Raw genomic sequence first — 17,616 nt, forward strand, 5'->3', positions numbered from 1 at the left:
CTTGTCGTTACTTTTGAGTTAAGAACGCCTTTTTTCTTAATAAACAAAAAGAACGGATAAAGATTCTATCATATTAGCTTGAATCTCATTTAAAAAGCAAGATATATATATACCTTAGCCTAAAATGATTTTTTTATTTTTTTAATTTAAATTTAACTGTAATTATTGTATTTTCACCAACAAAAATTATGAGAAAAGAATCTGTCATTAAATTTTATTTTATTTTTTGTTTGCTGACCTTCAGGTGGATTTTTGATAACCAAAAAAAGAAAAAGAGAAAGGAAGATGCTACGCATGTGCCTTACATGGTTACATCCATTTAATACACAAATTTTAAAAGCTGTAAATCTAATATTTCAAATATACAATAATCTTTTATTAGCTTCAACTGAAATAATTTATTTACACCATGATCTTGAAAATAAAGTACAAAACAAATCCCAACTAATCCGTAGAACCATTATATCCAGCTCTTACCTGTGCTCTTTGTTTCCATTTTCCTCAACATGGTGTTACTTAAAAAGAAAAAAAATAACAAAAAGATGGAAAATAAAAAGTTTGTCTTAATATGCAAATATTAAAAAAAATCAATTTCATCTTCCTTGCCTCCCTCCTCTTAATTGCAGTCTTGTTTCGTACGTAGTACTTTTACATTAATATTGATCATATCATAAGCATGATTCGATTTGGATGATTCTGGATTTTATCAATACCGCAACATAATAGGGATACATTACATTGATATATAGGTGACGATACTTATACTGATGGGGTAACAATTCTCCATGTATTCGTGCAAGTTGGATCGACACCATCATTATATATATATATATATATATATATATATATATATATATATATATATTTAAAATTGTTTTGTTTCCTTTTTTTTTCTTCTAGTTTCTTGTCATTGCTTATACTGGTTTACATCATACTTCATATAAGACTTTATTTTACTTAGGATTTAAGACTATAGGGATTATTTCTATCTTTTTGCAATTTAGAAGGATGAGATTTAGATGTATATTAATTATAAATTAGGCTTGAAATAAAAGAAATAAGTAAGACATGATGATCATGGGTTGTTGAGGATGCCTAATTAATTGGTTAGTCCTAGCCAGTATCATTTACACTAACCTATGCTGATTTTATTCTCTACAACTTTTATTATTAATGTTATTTTTCTGATTTTCATTGATTCGATTAATTCAAATTACATCATTAAAAGCTCAGAGCATTCCTACTAAAGTTGACTCAGTTTCAGTACTTGAACTGAAATCTCTAGTTGAGGGTACAAGAGTATTTACTACTCCTTCATCCATGTTTGACTTGGCACACCCCTTAAGAAAATTAAATAGACTAATAATTTTATTATATCACCCATATTAACTATAAGTCGTCTAAATGTTAAAAAATGAATAGGGAGTATTTAATAGAAAGGGTAAAATAGATACAAAATGATAAAGTATCGATCTCTTGATTTTCCAAACTGAACAAGTAAAGTTGGATAACTATTTTTAGTATTTCAGACAAGTAAAGATGAACGGAGGGAGTATTGCAACCTCATATTTCAATTTTTACTTTTTTGTTTACCTTATTTTGGTTCAATAATTGAGTAATGGTGATCATGAACCACACTACTAACTATTAAATATAGTATGGTCAAACAACAAACTTTAGCATAATGCATTAATTTTGTTTGCATCAACACTTACGTCAAATCACTAAAATAGCATCTAGAAGTTGATCCTCTACTCTATTTTATTCTCTTTACTTTGTATATATAAATCACATCTCCTTTACACATAATTTCAAGAATCAAAACTCCCTCCAAACCATAAAAGGTGGAGGAACTAAGCTAAAAGATTCTTTCTTTTGAATTATACTTATATGTAAAAAGTAAATGGAGGGTGGTGGAGATATATTGAAGGTGAGTAGTGCACGTTTGAGTAGTTCAAATGTATGGAGAAATAGTGCTATGGATGTGTTTTCAAGGTCATCAAGAGAAGATTACGATGATGAAGAGGCGTTGAAATGGGCTGCTCTTGAGAAACTTCCAACGTATCTTCGTATAAGGAGAGGCATTCTTAGTGAAGAACAAGGACAATATAGAGAAGTTGATATAACAAAGCTCGATTTGGTGGAAAGGAGGAATCTTTTAGAGAGGCTTGTCAAGATTGCTGATGAAGATAATGAGAAGTTCTTGTTGAAGCTCAAAAAAAGGATTGATAGGTACATATTTATTAAGATGTTTTACGAGAAAGTCATTTTCTGGTGTTTTGTTATTGGAAAATGACTTTAGTCGTACCAAACAATGTTGAAATATCATTTTCTTGTGATTTTTGATATGATGCAGAGTTGGTTTGGATCTTCCTACAATTGAAGTCCGGTTCGAGCATTTGAATGTAGATGCAGAAGCTCGTGTAGGTAGTAGAGCTTTACCAACAATATTCAACTTCACAGTTAACATCTTAGAGGTAATAATAATACATACATACATACTAGGACTAGTCCTGTATCATATTGTAAAATTACATGCAATATATTATACTCATTTTTTTAAGTTTCTGTGTAAAAGGATTTCTTGAATTATCTTCATATCCTTCCAAGTAGAAAGAAACCATTACCAATCCTTCATGAGGTCAGTGGAATCATCAAACCAGGAAGGTGAGAAAAACACTTGTGTCAAAAAGGTAATTTTTAGACAAATCAAGAAAGTCCTGTTTATTCATTCATTTCAATCTTGTTATGCAGAATGACACTGCTTTTAGGACCACCAAGTTCAGGAAAAACAACGTTGCTGTTAGGTTTGGCTGGGAAACTTGATAAAGATCTCAAAGTAAGAAACACGATTAGACATAATACAGTTTTCAGATTAGTGAGGAGTTCTGTGTTGGTAGTCAATAAATCTATTCGTTTTCAGGTTTCAGGGAGAGTTACATATAATGGTCATGGGATGGATGAGTTTGTGCCACAAAGAACATCTGCTTATATAAGCCAAAATGATCTTCATATTGGAGAAATGACAGTCAGGGAAACATTGGCATTTTCTGCTAGATGTCAAGGAGTTGGAGCCAAATATGGTCAGTGAGATTCCCTTATTCTGGGATATCACAATAAACATGTTGCATTTCCAATCCCTTTTTGGGAATCGCGTACTTTTTTTTAATTAGTTTGTTATGAATATGCAGAAATTTTGGCAGAGTTGTCTAGGAGAGAGAAGGAAGCAAATATTAAGCCAGATCCTGATGTTGATATCTTTATGAAGGTGAAGACATATTAAACAGAAAATTCAGATTCATGTTATATTTGTTTTATTAAATTATGATAAGAACTTGGTTTGACTATGGGGTTTATTTAACAGTCAGCATGGAATGACGGACAGGAGGCAAATGTTGTAACAGATTATACTCTCAAGGTAAATGGCATATGCACTATGAAGCAACAATGCAGAAACTAGAAAACAATGCACCAATTCTCTATTCTATGTATTGTTTTCAGATATTGGGACTTGAAATTTGTGCTGATACCATTGTTGGAGACGAAATGATTCGAGGAATTTCTGGGGGGCAGAGAAAGAGGCTAACAACAGGTTGGGTTAAACAGACACCTTGTATGGTCTAAAATAGTAATGGATGTTGTAGAAACCATAAACATATACAAAGAGTAGCGAAAAAGTTATCGTGCTAAACTTGTTGATAACTTGTAATACAGGGGAGATGATGGTTGGGCCAGCAAGAGCACTTTTTATGGATGAGATATCGACTGGTTTAGACAGTTCAACGACCTATCAGATTGTCAATTCAATTAGGCAGTCAATCCACATTCTTCAAGGAACTGCTGTAATCTCACTTCTGCAGCCTGCACCAGAAACTTATGACTTGTTCGATGATATTATTCTCTTATCAGATGGGCAGATTGTGTACCAAGGTCCCCGGGAGAATGTACTCGAGTTCTTTGAGTACTTAGGCTTCAAATGCCCCCAGAGGAAAGGAGTTGCTGATTTCTTACAAGAAGTAAACCCCATTGATAATTACTCCCTCAAATCTTTCGAGTCGTGGAGAATTTCTTGTTTCTAATTATGCTCATTTACTATGTGTTAATAAAAGGTGACATCAAGGAAGGATCAAGAGCAATACTGGGCACGTCGTGATGAACCTTATAAGTTTATCACAGTGCGCGAATTTTCTGAAGCATTTCAATCATTTCATGTTGGAAGGAAGCTTGGTGATGAGCTTGCTGTTCCCTTTGATAAATCCAAGAGCCACCCTGCTGCTCTAACCACCAAGAGGTATGGTGTTAGCAAGAAAGAACTCTTAAAAGCATGCACAGCTAGAGAATACCTTCTTATGAAGAGGAACTCATTCGTCTATATATTCAAGATGATACAAGTAAGTAGCAAGTCAAAATGAACAAGTCAACTTTTCAAGTTCCAAAATGCTAGTGTAGAAGTAAAACATACTATTTTTTGTTATCTTTTCAGCTAACATTGATGGCTACTATAACAATGACACTCTTCCTACGAACTGAGATGCACAGAAATACAATGATAGATGGTGCAGTATTCTTGGGTGCACTGTATTATGCAGTTATCATGATTATGTTCAATGGGTTTTCAGAGCTTGCCCTCAGTATTATGAAGCTTCCTTCCTTTTACAAACAACGCGATCTACTTTTCTTTCCTGCTTGGACATATGCTCTGCCTACTTGGATCCTCAAGATTCCGATCACACTTGTAGAAGTTGCTATTTGGGTGTGTATGACTTATTACGTAATTGGATTTGAGGCAGACGTTGGAAGGTAGAAATTTGATCTTTTTAACCATGAAACTTCTTGGTTCATAAGATCTCATCAAGATTATTTTTCTATTTGCAGGTTCTTCAAACAGCTATTTCTGCTCATATGTCTTAACCAGATGGCCTCGGGTCTGTTTCGATTCTTAGCAGCTCTTGGAAGGAATGTCATTGTTGCAAATACATTTGGATCATGTGCACTACTCATAGTTCTTGTAATGGGTGGATTCATTCTGTCAAGAGGTAAAATTGCAGAATATTTTGTAAAACCACAAGGGCAATGCTCATTTATATGTTCTTCGTGTTTTGTTTATTTCATTTAAAAGGAAGCTATTTGTCTATCAGATAATGTGAAGCAATGGCTGATATGGGGATACTGGATTTCCCCTATGATGTATGCACAGAATGCTATAGCTGTGAACGAATTTCTAGGGAAGAGTTGGTCACATGTAAGATAAATCTTCTGTAGTTTTGGAAGGACAGGCCTTTAAGGTAGATTTGAGAGTTTATTCTTGAATTTTTCAATAGGTTCCTCCGAACTCCACGGGCACAGATACATTAGGAGTGTCATTCTTGAAATCGCGTGGAATCTTCCCAGAAGCAAGATGGTATTGGATTGGAGTAGGAGCTCTTCTTGGATATGTTTTGCTATTCAATTTCTTGTTCACAGTGGCCTTAGCTTATCTCAACCGTAAGAATCCATCTACTATTATGCAATCTAATCTCATTTCCATATATAGGATGATCCTAACATATCAACAAGGTGGGTAATTTTGGTGCAGCATTTGGTAAACCTCAGGCAGTTCTTTCTGAAGAAACTGTGGCTGAGAGGAATGCAAGCAAAAAGGGTGAGGTTATTGAGCTATCTCCGATAGGAAAGAGCTCTTCAGGTAGATATTTCTTCCCTTTGAACTGCACTTTCAACTTAATATTTTCCACTAAGTACTAATGGTATCAAGGCCAAATATGCAGAAAGAGGAAACGATGTTAGGCGAAGTGCATCTTCCAGGTCTATGTCCTCAAGAGTAGGCAACATAACTGAGGGTGATTTAAACAAGAGAAAGGGAATGATTCTTCCTTTTGAACCCCTTTCTATTACTTTTGATGATATCAGATATGCAGTAGACATGCCACAGGTACATATAAGATTTAGTCTATGGAAATCAACTGTCCTATACATGTCTGAGTTAAATTCTTAAGTCTATGTTGTGACTTCAGGAAATGAAATCTCAAGGTTTTATCGAGGACCGACTTGAACTCTTGAAAGGGGTGAGTGGTGCTTTTAGGCCAGGAGTTTTGACAGCTCTAATGGGTGTTAGTGGAGCTGGTAAGACCACTCTTATGGATGTCTTAGCTGGTAGGAAAACCGGTGGATACATTGAAGGAACCATCAGTATATCAGGATACCCAAAGCAGCAAGAAACGTTTGCTCGGATAGCTGGATACTGTGAGCAAACTGACATTCATTCACCTCATGTTACAGTCTACGAGTCATTGCAGTATTCTGCTTGGCTTCGACTGCCTCGTGAAGTTGACACTGAAACCCGAAAGGTAAATCAGTCTGGAATTTGGCTAATAGGATTGCTAATAGAACTTGAAACTGGATGTTATATTAAAATGTATCATTGCAGAGGTTCATAGAGGAGGTCATGGAACTAGTAGAGCTAAAACCTCTAAGAGAAGCACTTGTTGGATTGCCTGGCGTGAATGGTCTTTCAACTGAACAACGAAAACGACTTACAGTTGCAGTTGAACTTGTTGCCAACCCTTCTATAATATTCATGGATGAGCCAACCTCTGGATTAGATGCTAGAGCAGCTGCAATAGTGATGAGAACAGTTAGAAACACTGTAGATACAGGTCGAACGGTAGTCTGCACCATTCATCAGCCTAGCATTGACATATTTGATGCTTTCGATGAGGTGAGCAACAGTCGATCTTCCATAATCTAGCAATTTAAAATAATTGTTTTAGAGAAAGAGATTCTCATTCTACTAATGAATTGCAGCTCCTACTCCTGAAACGAGGAGGCGAAGAAATATTTGTCGGCCCATTAGGACGCCATTCTTCTCACCTTATTAAGTATTTTGAGGTAAGGGAACTGTTAGTGTAAAGAAACTGGAATTCCTATTATGTTGGTCTAGTACACTAAGTAATGGTTCTTTTTCCATTTTCCTCAGGGAATCGATGGAGTTCCGAAAATCAGAGATGGTTACAATCCAGCAACATGGATGTTGGACATAACTTCAGTAGCACAAGAAACAGCTCTTGGAGTTGACTTTACTGAATTGTACAGGAACTCAGAATTGTATAGGTATGAATCATCAAGTTGAACACAATGACATTCTATGTAAAGAATTACAATATATATTCTTGAATTCTGAATGGAGCAAATATTCAGGAGAAACAAAGCTTTAATCAAGGAACTAAGTGTGCCAGCCCCAGGTTCAAAAGACCTCTACTTTCAAACTAAGTATTCTCAGTCTTTCTTCACCCAATCCATGGCTTGCTTCTGGAAACAGCACTGGTCGTACTGGCGAAATCCTCCTTACACAGCAGTCAGGCTCTTGTTTACATTCTTCATTGCTCTCATGTTTGGAACAATATTTTGGGATCTTGGCTCCAAAAGGTAACAGAAACATACATGAACTGTTTTTCATCTTCAAGATTTATTTTTCTCGATGTGTTTTTATTCACAAGTCTAATGGTTTTGAACCCAATTTCAGGAGAAGGCAACAAGATATTTTGAATGCAATAGGTTCAATGTATGCCTCTGTCTTGTTTCTTGGTGTACAAAATGCTACTTCAGTGCAGCCAGTCGTTGCTATTGAGAGGACAGTTTTCTACAGGGAAAGAGCTGCTGGAATGTATTCAGCTCTGCCTTATGCTTTTGGACAGGTATAGATCAATTTAATTTGATCAAAACCACTGTAATGTTGACCATTGACTGTTAATTTTATTGTATCACCACTTGCATTAGCTATGCTCATCGGATGATTTTTTTTTAAGCAGATTATGATTGAGCTGCCATACATTTTCATCCAGACAATCATATATGGTGTTATAGTCTATGCCATGATTGGATTTGAATGGACAGTTGCCAAGTTCTTTTGGTATCTGTTCTTCATGTACTTCACCTTGTTATACTTCACATTGTACGGGATGATGACAGTAGCCGTTACTCCTAATCACAGCATTGCAGCCATCGTTTCATCTGCATTTTATGCAGTATGGAATCTTTTCAGTGGATTCATCGTTCCAAAAACAGTAAGTTACCTACTAACTCTTCTTCAAATTGCATTACCCTCAACACAACATTTTCGTCAGAAGCATGAACAACCTAACAATTTTCTCTCCTTTTTTTTGGTTTATGACAGAGAATGCCAGTGTGGTGGAGATGGTACTATTACATTTGCCCGATTTCATGGACATTATACGGACTAATTGCCTCACAGTTTGGAGACTTACAAGACAAATTGGAAACAAAGGAAACAGTGGAAGAATTCATAGAGAGTTTCTTCGATTTCAAATACGATTTTGTGGGATATGTTGCAGTCATTCTAGTTGGAATATCAGTTGTTTTTCTCTTCATTTTTGCTTACTCAATCAAAGCATTTAACTTCCAGAAAAGATAGGTTGGTTCTGGTAAAAGGGCTTTGTCAAGAAATGTGTATATTAGGACAATAATATAATAGTAGTATCTTTTTATGATATTCTCAATTTTGGAATTAAAGTTTGTTTCCTGTAGAGGCTGTATCTAAGAATAACTTGTACACATTGTTATATATGGGAAAAGTTTTGAGTTTCTTTTGTAACACATCTTTGAACTTGTCGGGCATCTCTGAATTCAAACTCGTGAAGCTACTCTTTTACACGAGTCTATTCTTCTTGTTTTTCTTTTTTGAACAGCTGTTGTGTTCGGTTTTTCAAAAAACACAACACACGAGTGCCTATACCTGAGGAGATTCAAAACCACAGCGGCAGAAGTTAAAGTTTAACACACGGGGTATAAAATTTCATAGCCTTGTTGCAGTCAATTGATATCGTTGCGAGATTTCTCAGCTAGTTGCCTAGCAAGCAAAATCAACTGTTTAAATTATGTGATTTGTTTAGCTACTGTATAATATGCTCTGTAGGAACCAGAGTTCGTTGCTTGTTTTGTCTTCCTTGTTATAATTTTTTATTATATAAATTATAATTGAGTTCCAGATAACTAGTTCTACTAAAACAATATTCTTAATTTAATTATTTGTCAGTACTTCTAACACTTCAATAATAAACTATAGCTATGAACTTGCTTCGTGAACAAATTGGAGAAGAACAAATTGTACCTTCCATCATTGTATTTCAGGTGAAAATCTAGTTAGGAAATGTTCTTGTGGATGTAAATTCGCGAGTTTTTGGCCGAAAACACTCTTTAATTGTGCCTCAAATTTAAAACATCCTTGTTACTGCTATAAATGAAACATATTCTTGAAGTATCTAAAATTTAAGGCATAATACATAAAAGTGTCATTTAACTTGGCGTCAGCTGACATGGTGCCCTCCAACTTTGGATTAACTTTGAATGCACATAAGTAGACACTTAGACTTGTATAAAACTGAGAAAATACTTTTTATCTCTGGCCGTCGGACATCAAATTTTCTCTCACACGTATTTAGGGCTTTATGTATTTGAGAGAATGCTTTTTATTTTATTTTTTCATGTTTTCAAGAGTCAATTTTTTTAGTCCGCTCAATTCAGAGTATTAGGGACCAATTATTGATAATATTAGGGACCATAATTGTCCTTCGTCCGACAATTAAGGACCAAAACACAATCTGGTCCTTACAAGTTACAAGTATGTTTTGAGGTATCAGATTTTTGACTTGTTCGACTTATTTCCAGAATTTTAGTTTTGATCGCGGCTTCCCCTTTTTTTTGCATAAGCTCACCAATTAGGATGCATGACTAACGTATCTTCTTCTTTTTTTTCAAATGATTTGGGCCGTCCCTGACTCCCTTCGTGGGGAGTGGAGCGTTAAGGGGCTTTTGTTTTTGAAACAGACCACTGTGTTTTGCTACTAAATGTTAGTCATTTATATGCCTCTTTCTTATAGTGTCACGTGAAGGGTATTACTGATTTGCTCTCAAAATTATGATTATAATGATGTAAATTGTTGGCTTATGTATGCTGGATATTATAGAAGAGATTTATTTTATGCGCAACTAATGAATATGTCTTTAGAAATTAGTGTGATGTAGTCATTGTGTCGAGTGGGAGAATCCAAATCATTTCTCGAACAAGTACAATTCCAAATCAAAGCCAAAGCTTCGAAAGTCACATAAGTATCCTCCAATGACTATACTATCTACCATAGGTCATAGCAACGTATTTGTAATTTTTCAAAGGCCTTAATGTATCATACTCATGGGCGGAGCTACCCTTGCCCGAGGGGTGTCAAGCGACACCCCTTCATCGGAAAATTATGTTGTCTAGGTAGGCTAAATTTTGATTTTATTACTATATATATTATAGTTGGCACTCTTTAAAACAAGATGAAGAGTTAGCTCAGTGGTTGAGGGGCTGCAAAATATCTCCTTAATCTTTGGTCTTGAACGTCAGGGGTTTGAACCTGGTTGGGATTTCTTATTTTTACAACGTCTTTTTTTTTATTAAAATTAAGACTTCAAGAAGCGTCTTTTGTTTTAAAATTTTAGAAAACTGAAGCTTTTTTTTTCCGCCAATTTTTGAGCGATTGACTTAAATAAAGTTGACTTTACTATTTTATTTTTTAAAAGAAAAAATGTACTTTATAGATTAAACAAATCCCTAATTTCAAAATTAAAGGGTTTGAGGAGGAAGAGCCCAAAAAAAATCGTTTTTGTTCGCTGCCTTCGATGTGACTCTTCGTCGGGCGTCGCCAAACGATTGTGATGATGTAATTATTTTTTGCTTTCATTAGTAAAATTTATTTTGTTGATTTTTATGTGTACTTACTACTTTGTATTTTGACACCCCTCAATGTAAATTCTGGCTCCGCCACTGATCATACTCATTGGATTTTGTGGAACATATGGTTTATTGGCCAAGGTTTTTAAGTTACTTTCAAGGGGCAAATAAGTCCAAACGTAAATTTGTATATTACTAAAATTAGATTAAGAGAATTGTTACAAGAAAATTAAAATAAGAAAAGTAAGTTCAATATCGTAAATCATCATAAGGAAAATATAAGGGTTATAAAAGAGAGGTTTCTAAAATTATTCAAACTTAAATATTAAAACGGAAGAGTTTAATTAATACTCCTATATATTACGATAATACATATAAAAGTAAATATTGGCTGGTGAAAGGGAAAATTGTTCCGAAAAATGAATTTAATAGTATAATAAGTGCAACAAATTAATGAAAATGATAGGCATCGTCTAATATTGGAGTTCCCTTAGAAGAAAAACAATTTACGCAACGAATTCCTCTCCCAAATTTTTGGAGATACACTTACGACGGTAAATAAACGTGAGATTCTATTTTTAGAAAGGTACTTACTTTTCTTTCTAATGACAGATAAATATTGCAGGACTAAGTACTACTCTGTATTTTATTTGTCTCAATTTATGTGCAACATTTGAAATTTCAAAAATCAATCAAGTTTTTCTTTGATCTTAATTTATATACTCTTTAAATATTTTATATAAGTAATTTTTATGATTTATAACGATTTTTTTACATTGTTTTCAAATGTAAAAAATTTGATTGAATATACCATCAAAGTTTGAATCTCAAAAGTTCAGTTCTGCAAAATAGATTGGGACTGAGAAGAAATAATAATTTTCCAGATGAAATTTTATAAAAATGATTTGAGTACTATTCAATCCCTCAAAGTTTTAGGTGTCTTGTGTAATGCGTGCAAGCAATTGGTATGGGAAGATTATAAAAAAGTGTAGCTTTCATATTTTTGTTGGTTAACTTTGAAATTTGAACTTTGAAATCAGACACGCAAAAGGTCTGGAAAGAAGAATTACAAGCTGACACGCAAGAATATTTGGACTAATTGCACAAATCTTATCAATATTTCTTTAACTACAAAACTACTCCCGAGTTTTAAATAGTTAATTTAAGTCATTCAATTATTGATATTTGGTTATGAACTTTAAGAAATTGTGTCTTTTATGCAATATAATTTATGATCCCCATGACGACCTTGTTCTATCACTTAGGTGTTACTCTCCCCGTCCATTTTTACGTGTATTGATTTGACACACTTCTTAATGAGCAATAGATAATTATATCATCACTTGAATATAATAAACTCAATAATTTGTAAAATGACTATAGTGAACTTACTTTTTTATTTATTGTTTCTAAATAATGAAGTACTATAATTTAAAATTTCGAAAAGTAGTACTCCATATGTTTAATTAGAGTAACCTCAAGGGATGTTTATGGAAACAATGAAACTAATAAATTAGTATCTCAAATTGATTGAAACAAACCAAAAGGGTCCTACTCCACGTGTCAAGAGAAGAAGGGAAATTAGGCACCTTGTGAGTTAGCGTAAACTGACCAATGACTCCACCAACCACCAAGCCTCATTCAACAATAAACGAAGTACAAAATTATAAATATCTATCGAACTATTGAAGATATAGTACCACTATTATTAACAAAAAGGAAAAACAAAATTATAGTACCTATAGCAATTGTACTACTACTCTTTGTTTTCCTCTTCATTTGTTTTGAGAAAAAAATCTAAAGTATAGAAGATGGCTATTTCAACAAAGCTATGCCTCAATCTCTCCCCACAACCTCCTCCTACTTCTAATTATAATAATCATAATAATAACTCAATTCCTCCACCTTCTCAAGTTTCTTGGTGAGTCTACTAGTACGTACTATATACATTTTTATTTTATCATACTTTGCTTTTCATTTTTGCATGTTTGTGTGTCCATCATATCCAAATTTATTCATCTGTTTCATTTTATACGACATTATATATATATTAGAAGAAAAATATTTATATTTACAATCTCTTTAAAATGTTCATTTTATTTTTATTGACATTTTTTCTATGGGATCAAAATTCGGCCATAAGTTGATTGACAGATATTATTCGATACATGCCAAAATAATATTCTATCTTTTTTTATTTATTTAAATTATTATTTTGATTTTCTTCCGCAGGCAACGAAAAGAAAAATCATGGAAAAATCAATGTGTATTAGGGATGGCATGTGTTGTAATTATTGGATTAGAATTTGACAGCACAATTTTAGGTAATCAAGAAAGTACGATTGCGATCGCCGGAGACATGCAAATACAATATGTCGCCGGAAAATCAATACAAAAATGGAGTGAGAAAAGATCGTGTCCACCGTGGAACGTGAACTCGTTAGAAACCATCGTGCCGGAAAACCTACCAAGACCGGTGACTCGCCGGAGATGGGAAAACGTTGATTATAATACTACTGCTCAATCTGCACCTGAAGTGAAATTAGTGACAAAATTTAGTAAAGGGTGTTTCACTATGTGAACATACTAATTAAGTTTAATGTGTATATATAGATAAGGAGTTCAACTGAATTCCCTTCGTTGATAATAGGACAAAATATTTTTCACGTTTTATATGAACATGTAAATTCTGTGATATAATAAAACATTCAGTATAGTTATAATTTGTATAAAGTTATTTTAAAAAGTTGATTTAGGTGACAATTTTAATTCTATCAGGGTTATGATGGAGTGATTAATAATTTTTCATCCTTAATCAAGAGGTTTCGGGCTTGAGTTTCCGTGTACGGAGTCGTCTTTGTTAAGGAGCACTTTATCCTCAATATGAGACTTTTCGATATGAATCTAAATTTAATCGAGCTTCAATGTGTGTACCGAACACCCTTGAAAAAAAAACTAATTACTTTTAAAATTTGTGAGCTTAATTTGTTTTGATTGTTGTCCAAGACAGAGTCTGATAGGGTAATGAAGCCCTTTTGATGTAAAATTATATTATTTAAATGTAATTAAAATTATTTTTTTAATACTTATAAAAGATATGAATTCTTTTTTATGAAGTAGTAGTACATGATTGGCAGTTTATTAGGAGTACAAGTAGTACACTTTACGACGGGTCGACATCAGCCCATAACCAAAAGCATAGTAAGGCCCGAACCAATTGATTGATAACCTCTGCCGGTATGATATACTCGTTAATTTTGTCCGTTAAAGTTAATAAATATCTCGTATATATGATCCTTAATATATAGGGTTAGAATAATTTTGAGCTTATTAAAATAATCCTTGATGTTTATAAAAAAATTACTCTATCATTTTAGTTCTTAATCCTAAAATTATCTATGAAAGTAAAAATTAAAGTACAGTTAGATTAATACCTGGCAAACCCTTCTCCCCCAAATCTTCTCTCTTCACCCAATTCTTCTTCATAGGACAAAGAAGAAAGAAGCCAATTCTTTTTTTTTTCCATTATCAAAATTCTCTTTGACTAACAAATTAAAATCTCTTTAAATTTATAAAAAACATTTTAAATTTTTAAATTTTTACCTCTGTCCCGTTCAATTTTTACCTTTATATGAACAGTGGAGTTAAAAAAAAAACCATGAAAAAATTATTAATTTGAAAAAGGGGGAAACAACAAAGCTATATCCTTTCCGTATAGAGTTTCAATAAGAGTATATAATTAAAGCTTGAAAAAGTTAATTTATGGCAGTCTTCTAAGAGGAATTAATTAAGTATTTTAGTAAATTTATTTTAGTTTGTATTTGTGTCGATGGTCTCATTTTTATTTTTATTTTTTGTATGTATGAAAATGTAAGCTACTAGAATTGTTTTGTAGAGGTAGATGGAGATAAAAATGAGTGTAATGTGTGTAACTTTTCTTGTAAGAATACGGCAGGTGGGTGGATTGAAGATGGAGAATGATCTCTAATGGTGAAAGAGAGAAGATTGAAGAAGAAGAAGAAGAAGAGGTATGCTAGGTGTCAATACCGAGGGCCCCACTGTTAAATTTAACAACATTTTTTACTTTTATGGTTAGTTTTGGGTAAGGCGAACAGGACGGGTTGACTGGTATCGGGATGAATCGGACCGTAATTATCGGGATGGATACTAGGTTCCGTCCTGTCCCACTATATATCGGAATGGAACTGGACCGGACGGATCGGAATGGAACGGGATGGGATAAACGGGACGATACATATAGCTATTTCAAAAAATAAAAATAAATTTTTTAGCTATTTTTATTTTTTGAATTACGAAAATATGAATGTTTATTTATTTTTCTAAGTTTAAATTAATTGTTTTGAAATTTATAATGTAATTTTACTTAAGTTTATTTTAAAGATATTTTTTTTAATTTTTACTTATTAAATTTGCAAGTTTAAGTTTAATAAAGTTTTTTTATTTTAAAGTTTTTGAGCTTAAGTTTTCAAGATTTGAAATTTTGAATCTTTTGAAGTTTATAAGTTGTTACTTATTAATATGTTAAAAGTTATACTTATAACTTGTAATTTAAATAACTTAAGTTTGTAATTTTAAAAAATTAAATAAAAATAAGGATAAAACAATGACACAAATTTAAAAAAATCAATCCAATCCATTTTTATTTATTTTTTTGAAAATATGCCTATATATAAATTAATTAATAAAAAATAATTAATCGAAACCAGAAACGGAACAGGAATAAACCGGGATAAATCGGTACCGGTACACCGGTATCAAATGGTGATATCGTTCCGTTCCAAGTACCGGTTCACGGTGTCCCATTCCGTCCCGTAGACTACCGGACCGGAATGGTACCGGACCGGTACCGGTACAATCCGGTCCGGTACCCAGCCTTAGTTTTAGGGTTAACTAAAATGAATATATTTTTATATACATTAAGGACTATTTCGATAAGATCATATATATGAAGGACCAAAATAATTCAACCTCTATATATATATCAAGGACCATTTTAATCATTTTTCTAGTGGTTTATATGTATTTTTATTATTACATAAATATTTTAGATATAACATTTCGTCTCACGAAAGTAAAAAAATTAAATTTTTTGTTTTAAAAATAATCAATTTAGGGATATATTTGATTTTTCTAACATAGAAATTTTATTTTGACTTCTTTGATTCAACGACCAATTGTTTATGAATTAGAATGCTAGTTGAGTATGTTTATATTTTTTAGAAAAGTATTATGTTTTGATATGTATTTAATTTCGTTATCACTGATATAAGAAGGAAAAATCACACCATATACACATTTAAGAGACAATATTACGAGTTTTAAACCTACTCTTAAAAAATTCTTACTTATAACAGTTTAATTACGGGTTATAACATATCAATTAAATTTAACTTTATTTAAAAATCAATTAAAATTTACTTTATTAAATGATTAATCTTTTTATATTTTTATATTATTAATTATTTAATTATATTGATTGCAGTTCCTTTTATATAATTAATAGGTGAGAGAAATAATATTAATGAGAGATAATCAATTTGTAATTATCTATTACACCTTTTAAGGAATTTTTTAACTTATTCAAATAACTTTTATTTATTAATGACTATTGGGGCCTTTAATTTTTTAAAAATAAATAAATTTATCACCGTATATTTTAACATGTAATTTTCTCTCTCTTTAATCTTATCTTTTTGCTTTTCTTGATTTTTATTTTATTTTAAATTTTGATATTGTTTTTTTTAATCTGATTTTTTTAGAATTAAGAATTCTATATTTTGAAAATTTGATTTCGTTTTTTATTTTAATTAATCTAAAACTTGATTTCTTGAGAAAAAAACCGTTTTACGTAAATTTTGAACTTGTTTTTGGTGTGTTTTTCTATATCTAAAATATTGTTTTGTTGGTGAAATAAGTATATTCAATTCTGAAATTTGTTGATATATATGGATAATATGAGATCATAAAATCTTTAATAAGGATTTCTTAAGTTTAGCTTAAATATGATTTAAAAAAAACACACTTGAATACGGAATATAAATTGAAGAGAGAGGAAAATATAGAACTGGTATTAATTATTGCAGTTTAGACTTTTAATTACATGTTTTGATTTTTGGGTGATGTATATTTCTTTTGCTACAATTTTTGACAACAATATATAATATGCATTGTTTTACAACCAGATTTATTCTTCCCGGATTTATACCCGTTGGATACTAATTTTATACATTTTTATATTTTGTCTTTGTTCTAAAATTTTAAGTTGGATACCAAGTGTATATAAATTGGATAAAATATTAACTTGTTTTAGATTGTCTAATTTGATTGAAATATCAGTTACATTTTGTTTTTTTCATTTTCAATTGGGATATTTGTTGGATACCAATTGAATACAACATTAACTTGTTTAGGTTATCTAATTTGATTGAAATCTGAATCACAAGTTGATTTTTCAATTTTCCAATGGGATATCAATTCAATACTAAATTTATACAAATTGGATACAATATTAACTAGTTTTACGTTGCCTATTTCAGTTGAAATCTCAATTACATGTTTTTTTTTTCAATTTTACCACTGGGACGTTAGTTGGATACCAAATGTATACCAATTTCATACTAAGATTTGACTTAATTTTTTCAGTCAATATCAATCGCATACAAACATTACCTATTTTTTGAGTATACATTTGAGAAACACTGAATACACAAATGATTAACTAACACACATAATAAATATTCTGAAATTATAATTGATTAACTTAAAAGACAAAATAAATCAAAACATGAGTTTGCCACCATAAAACAACCAAATAAAAATAAAAATAAATTATGTCTTTTTTTCAGAAGGGTAATTTGAACATGTCTTCC

The 17,616-nt window shown here is 32.0% G+C and overlaps 2 protein-coding genes across 6 annotated transcripts in view; both read left to right on the forward strand.

The window, feature by feature from the left end:
- LOC125838557 (pleiotropic drug resistance protein 1-like) overlaps positions 1-8,476 on the forward strand; it is a 36,928-nt gene extending 28,452 nt beyond the window's left edge. Inside the window, exons 1-24 of one of the 5 annotated variants that reach the window (XM_049517604.1) lie at positions 1,874-2,232; positions 2,357-2,477; positions 2,579-2,667; positions 2,755-2,839; positions 2,924-3,083; positions 3,192-3,268; positions 3,365-3,418; positions 3,502-3,592; positions 3,715-4,016; positions 4,110-4,391; positions 4,484-4,800; positions 4,876-5,036; positions 5,139-5,242; positions 5,322-5,484; positions 5,576-5,683; positions 5,766-5,929; positions 6,012-6,344; positions 6,425-6,715; positions 6,802-6,885; positions 6,974-7,107; positions 7,195-7,422; positions 7,520-7,691; positions 7,806-8,060; positions 8,171-8,476. In XM_049517604.1, the coding sequence (XP_049373561.1) occupies positions 1,904-2,232; positions 2,357-2,477; positions 2,579-2,667; positions 2,755-2,839; positions 2,924-3,083; positions 3,192-3,268; positions 3,365-3,418; positions 3,502-3,592; positions 3,715-4,016; positions 4,110-4,391; positions 4,484-4,800; positions 4,876-5,036; positions 5,139-5,242; positions 5,322-5,484; positions 5,576-5,683; positions 5,766-5,929; positions 6,012-6,344; positions 6,425-6,715; positions 6,802-6,885; positions 6,974-7,107; positions 7,195-7,422; positions 7,520-7,691; positions 7,806-8,060; positions 8,171-8,428 (4,362 nt within the window). In that variant the 5' untranslated portion in view covers positions 1,874-1,903 and the 3' untranslated portion in view covers positions 8,429-8,476. Of the gene's footprint in view, positions 1-1,873; positions 2,233-2,356; positions 2,478-2,578; positions 2,668-2,754; positions 2,840-2,923; positions 3,084-3,191; positions 3,269-3,364; positions 3,419-3,501; positions 3,593-3,714; positions 4,017-4,109; positions 4,392-4,483; positions 4,801-4,875; positions 5,037-5,138; positions 5,243-5,321; positions 5,485-5,575; positions 5,684-5,765; positions 5,930-6,011; positions 6,345-6,424; positions 6,716-6,801; positions 6,886-6,973; positions 7,108-7,194; positions 7,423-7,519; positions 7,692-7,805; positions 8,061-8,170 lie in introns of those variants that run through there. The other 4 variants (XM_049517608.1, XM_049517607.1, XM_049517609.1 and 1 more) reach the window with 4 other exon arrangements.
- Positions 8,477-12,424: 3,948 nt separating this feature from the next.
- On the forward strand, positions 12,425-13,453 carry LOC125838716 (uncharacterized). Its single transcript, XM_049517755.1, has 2 exons — positions 12,425-12,647; positions 12,959-13,453. Exons 1-2 carry the CDS (start codon positions 12,538-12,540, stop codon positions 13,305-13,307), a joined length of 459 nt encoding a protein of 152 aa, XP_049373712.1. The 5' UTR covers positions 12,425-12,537; the 3' UTR covers positions 13,308-13,453.
- The last annotated feature ends 4,163 nt before the right edge of the window (positions 13,454-17,616 follow it).

This window comes from Solanum verrucosum, unplaced genomic scaffold (assembly GCF_900185275.1).
Source record: "Solanum verrucosum unplaced genomic scaffold, falcon-dt-bn FXZP01000182.1, whole genome shotgun sequence".
Taxonomy (NCBI): domain Eukaryota; kingdom Viridiplantae; phylum Streptophyta; class Magnoliopsida; order Solanales; family Solanaceae; genus Solanum; species Solanum verrucosum.